The sequence below is a fragment of the Culex pipiens genome, chromosome 1 (assembly GCF_016801865.2).
Source record: "Culex pipiens pallens isolate TS chromosome 1, TS_CPP_V2, whole genome shotgun sequence".
NCBI lineage: Eukaryota > Metazoa > Arthropoda > Insecta > Diptera > Culicidae > Culex > Culex pipiens.
Window position 1 is genome coordinate 92,417,228 of NC_068937.1, and position 4,331 is coordinate 92,421,558.

The 4,331-nt window shown below is 38.9% G+C and overlaps 1 protein-coding gene across 1 annotated transcript; it reads right to left on the minus strand.

The window, feature by feature from the left end:
* Positions 1 to 2,419: 2,419 nt before the first annotated feature.
* Positions 2,420 to 3,234, minus strand: LOC120421002 (uncharacterized). Its single transcript, XM_039584117.2, has 2 exons — positions 3,074 to 3,234; positions 2,420 to 3,007 (listed from the first exon to the last, which is right to left on the minus strand). The coding sequence occupies exons 1-2, from the start codon at positions 3,120 to 3,122 to the stop codon at positions 2,478 to 2,480; spliced, it is 579 nt and encodes a 192-aa protein (XP_039440051.1). The 5' UTR covers positions 3,123 to 3,234; the 3' UTR covers positions 2,420 to 2,477.
* Between the last annotated feature and the right edge of the window lie 1,097 nt (positions 3,235 to 4,331).

Consider the following 4,331-nt stretch of genomic DNA (forward strand, 5'->3'; position numbering starts at 1 on the left):
GCCGAGGCCCATAAAAGCCGGGACTAAGACGAAGAGACTTAGACGAAGATCCGCCGGCCCGAGACTCTCGGTTCGATTTTCGGGGAAGCTTTCGGTGCCCGGCGCGGCGGGAGAGGGGTTGGAACTTTGGAATTTCACTCTATTTATTTGGCCGAACGAGAGAGATGTTGTTCAATTATTGATTAAGGGCATCGTTTTCGTTTCTGTTGGATCGTGAAATTTCGATGGAAAATGACCGACGGGCACGGAAAAAAGGGTTCTAGTTTCGGGGCTAAACGTTGTAATGATAGCAGTATTTTTGGAACGTGGTCCAATAGGGTGTAATAACAAATTCGATTTTCCAGCACAGCAATTTTTCAGTTCCTTTTGGGGTCCTAAACAACTCCCTAAAGTTTGAGAAAGATTGGTTAAGTCCTCACATTGCGCAAAGCGATTCAATTTTCCATATAAATTTGCATGGGAATAAACTTTTTTTTGAATTCTGATATTTAAAAAAAACCGCTTGAATTACAAGATGGGCACTGCCTACTAAGATATTTTTCATGATGATAATATTTTATTGAAACATAAAAATTATAACAAGTTTCGACGAAATTCATGAAAATTATTCTATAGCATTCATTACAAAACTCAGTAAGCAGTGCCCATCATGTGAAAGGTAATGAAATTAGGAAATTTTGGAGAAAGGCGCTATTTATTTCAGGAATTTGGGCATATCTCTGCTTATATTGAACCAAAACTTATACTTTTCTATGGAACTTGTTCAGAAAACTGTTTTCTACAATGTGATTGATTCTAAAATGTTTTAAAATGTAATAGTGTGATGTGGCAGAGGTTTGAACACATAATTTTCGGAACCTATTGGGTAAAAAACAGCTTATTTATTAAATAAAACATGTTTTGCATTGTTTAATGCTCAAGTTCGTATCCGGGCAATGTATTGCTGTATTTTCATGACAAATTATACAAATAAAAGATTTATTTTCGGTCGTATCGGGGTTTCCTGTATGGATTTTGAAGTAATTTCAAAGAATGCTAGAAATCTGGTAAATTTGGTACGATTTTTTTTGGTGGAGTTCAAATATGGGTCAAATATAGTTGGTTAGAGTCCCCAAGGCATATTTATAAAAAGTTTGAGTGATATCAACAGGAATGCACCGATTTCATGTGACTTTTTTGAACAAATATCCCATAAAATCGAAAAATAATCTTCAAAAAAAAGTTGCTCTAGACCCCCGACGAAATATTTCGGTATACCCCGCAAAATGTCGGGAAAGAGCCCTTCTTTCACGGTGCCAAATATCACACATACCGAATTTTTTATCTTTGAGGTCTCAAAAAAATACACCGTGCCCGTGGTTACAAAATTCCCGGGAAACGGAAAATTTTCAACCAATTTCCCGGGAAATTTGAAATTTATCGAAAATTATTCTGATCCCGCTTCTGATTAATATTTTGCAACAAAGTTGTATAGAACAGCAACTTTAATGGTCCAAATGAGTGTGAGGATTAATTAATGGCTTAACTGCTTGTAAAAAATCATACAACTTTAAGAAAATATACAAATTCTAATTTGATGTGCTGTCTTTGAAATCGTACCAAGTAAAAAATATCGTTCGTATTTTTTGTTGTGACGAATAATTTTTTAAATCAAATTGTTTGTAAATTGAACATTTTGCCCCACAACCAAAAAAAAAATGCTTTTAATCTCTCTCTGATACCAATTCGAGAGAATATGCTTATGAATAACATTAACAGATAAAATTGAAATTATTTTTTTTTGCAAAAATCATGTTCCACGGCAAATAACTTTTGCCAGAACAATTTTTTTCTGTTTTCAGCTTATAACTAAAATTATAATCCTTGAATTTAGCTTAAGAACTTAACTTCTGGTGCTTTTTTTTTTGGAGGGCCTCGTGGCGCGGTGGTTAGCGGCTTCGGCTGCCGATCCCTAAGTTGAAAAGTCAACAATATAGCCATTTACTCTAAGTTATGGGCGAACCAATGAAGAAACTTTTTTTCAACTCGTTTTATACAATTTGTCTTGACAGAAGATTAAAATATTATGTGATAATCTTTATTAAATTTATATCGCAGTGAAAGTGCAAACTCATTCATGTTGTTGAAAACCATTCTTAGAACGATCTGGCCACTTTGGGACCGGTTCCAGGTTCCGGTCCCAAAGTGGCCAGATCGTTCCAAGAATAGTCTTGAGTTTCATGAATGAAATATAATTCTGTACTAGGATACTCATACCGGCAGGAAAAAAATATTCCCCGAACAACACCATAACTTCCCGTACTCCGGATTTCTCCTGGGAACCTGGAGAATCTGGAAACCAATTCCATCATCTATAATCTACGGATTTGTGAATTATTATTTTGTACGTGGTGGAGTCGAATTTAAAGTCAAAGTAGTTTTTTGTTTTGTTTAAAAATATATATATTTTAAATTTCACGTACAACACTCGCAATAATTTAGTCTCTTCCGCGGCCCCTGGACGCGGAACGCACGCGTCGTGCTGACCTGGACCGGGACCGAGATCTAACCGCCGGGTGTCGATTGGCCCGTCCGCCGATGGCTCCAGTCCGACGTTGCCGTCCCGGATGTTGTTCTTCGACAATGGTGTCCTCGTGGACCACGGACCTTGGCGGTACCGTCCGCACCCTGGTTGAAGCCCTGCGTTCCTCTGGGACGGGCCGGGTTGGGATCACCGCCACATTGCGATCCACGGGCGGTTCCGTGAAGTCCTCCGTTACGATTTCCAGTTGGGACGGCGGCGTGATCACTTCCGGGGTGGATGTTTCCGGGGAGTCCGAAAGTCGTGGACTGGACCCGGAAGCCGCGGGACGGAGCCTCACGATGTCGTCTTTAAACTCGACGAGGCCCTGCGTAGCAGCCTTTTCTAGTTCCTGCCGGACCTTTTCCGGGAGGGAATCCTGATCAAGCTGCGAGCCCTCCGGAGTGGTTCGGATTTTCGTCACCAGGGTCATGAACGGAACACCGGCTGGAGGAGGAACCGAGGGAAAGTTAATATTTCAAGACTACAAGTTTACAAAAGTTAGGTTCTTACCTTCTTCGTCAGATTCCTTCTTCAAAATTTTCATGATTGTCGGAAACATGATTTTTTCTGGATGTCTTTATGAAACTTGCGGGCTCGTGACGTCGATATTTTATGAAGTCAAAGAAATGATTAAATCAAAGGTTGCTTCAATTGGAATATATTTCAAAAATGAAAAGTTTTGGACAATTCCAAAACAGCAGCGAAATTCAAAGTAAATATCAAGCAAAACAATATAAATGGTCCATTGCCGAAGTATGAACAAAGAGCAAGACAAAGAGTCTATCCTGCTCCTGAGCTGCCGAGAGTATCTCGCCGATTGCCCGTGCTCTCCTTCGCTCGCGAGGCAGGTTCTACCAGTGGCCAGATCGTTCCAAGAATTGGTTTCAACATCATGAACGAGTTTGCACTTTCACAGTGATATGAATTTGATAAAGATTATCTCATTATATTTCAATCTTCTGTCAAGACAAATTGTATAAGGGTCATTCCATCTGAAGCGGAACAGCATTTGAAAATTACCCTCTCCGATCCTGCTCAAATTTGGCAGGGCTGTTGATACTATCAAAACATGCAAGAATCCCGAATTTCATCCAAATCGGACCACCCCCTCCATTTTTGTACCTCCCCAAAAAATCGACTTTTTGGCGATTTTTGACCAAACCTCCTAGTTTCAAACGGCGATATCTCAGGAACCACAAATCTTAGAAGGTCGGTCTTAGACTCAATTTTGAAGGAAATTGGACGTAGAATCTATTTCCGTGATCAAAATGTTGATTAACTTATGTTTTCTACCTGTATTGCGCAATTGAAAACTTTAAACGGCCGTATCTCAAAACACCCCAACTTAGTTTTTAAATTTGACCTCACCATCGTGTTCCCCGGCCAATTTTACATAAGAATCACTTATCGACAGAAATGATTATGTTTCGTTCCAGAGATATTGAATTTTATAGTTTTGTGTTTTCGAGATTTCTTACATCAGCTTCATTCGCCGCATCTGCTAGAAGCGCACAGGCGGGCTGATCAATAACTGCTACCTGGTCATTTATTGAAATAATATTTCATCATAAATAATCTTTATCAAATTGGGCAAAAATTAGCAGGAAAATGCAATTAATCTTGTTAATAACACTGAACAATAAGTGCACGATACATTATTGAGTAAAAAATATGAATTAAAATGAATAAAATTTGTTGATACGTTGTACTCTAATGAAGGACGATCTTAAGGAGTAGGAAAAGGATTTTTGGAAAGTATAAAACTGAA

Excerpts from the sequence above, each read along its gene's own strand:
- LOC120421002 (XM_039584117.2), bottom strand. The coding sequence starts at position 3,122 with ATGTTTCCGACAATCATGAAAATTTTGAAGAAGGAATCTGACGAAGAA. Across the intron at positions 3,008-3,073 it reads GAAGGAATCTGACGAAGAAG|CCGGTGTTCCGTTCATGACC; the intron begins GTAAGAACCTAA and ends TTCCTCCTCCAG.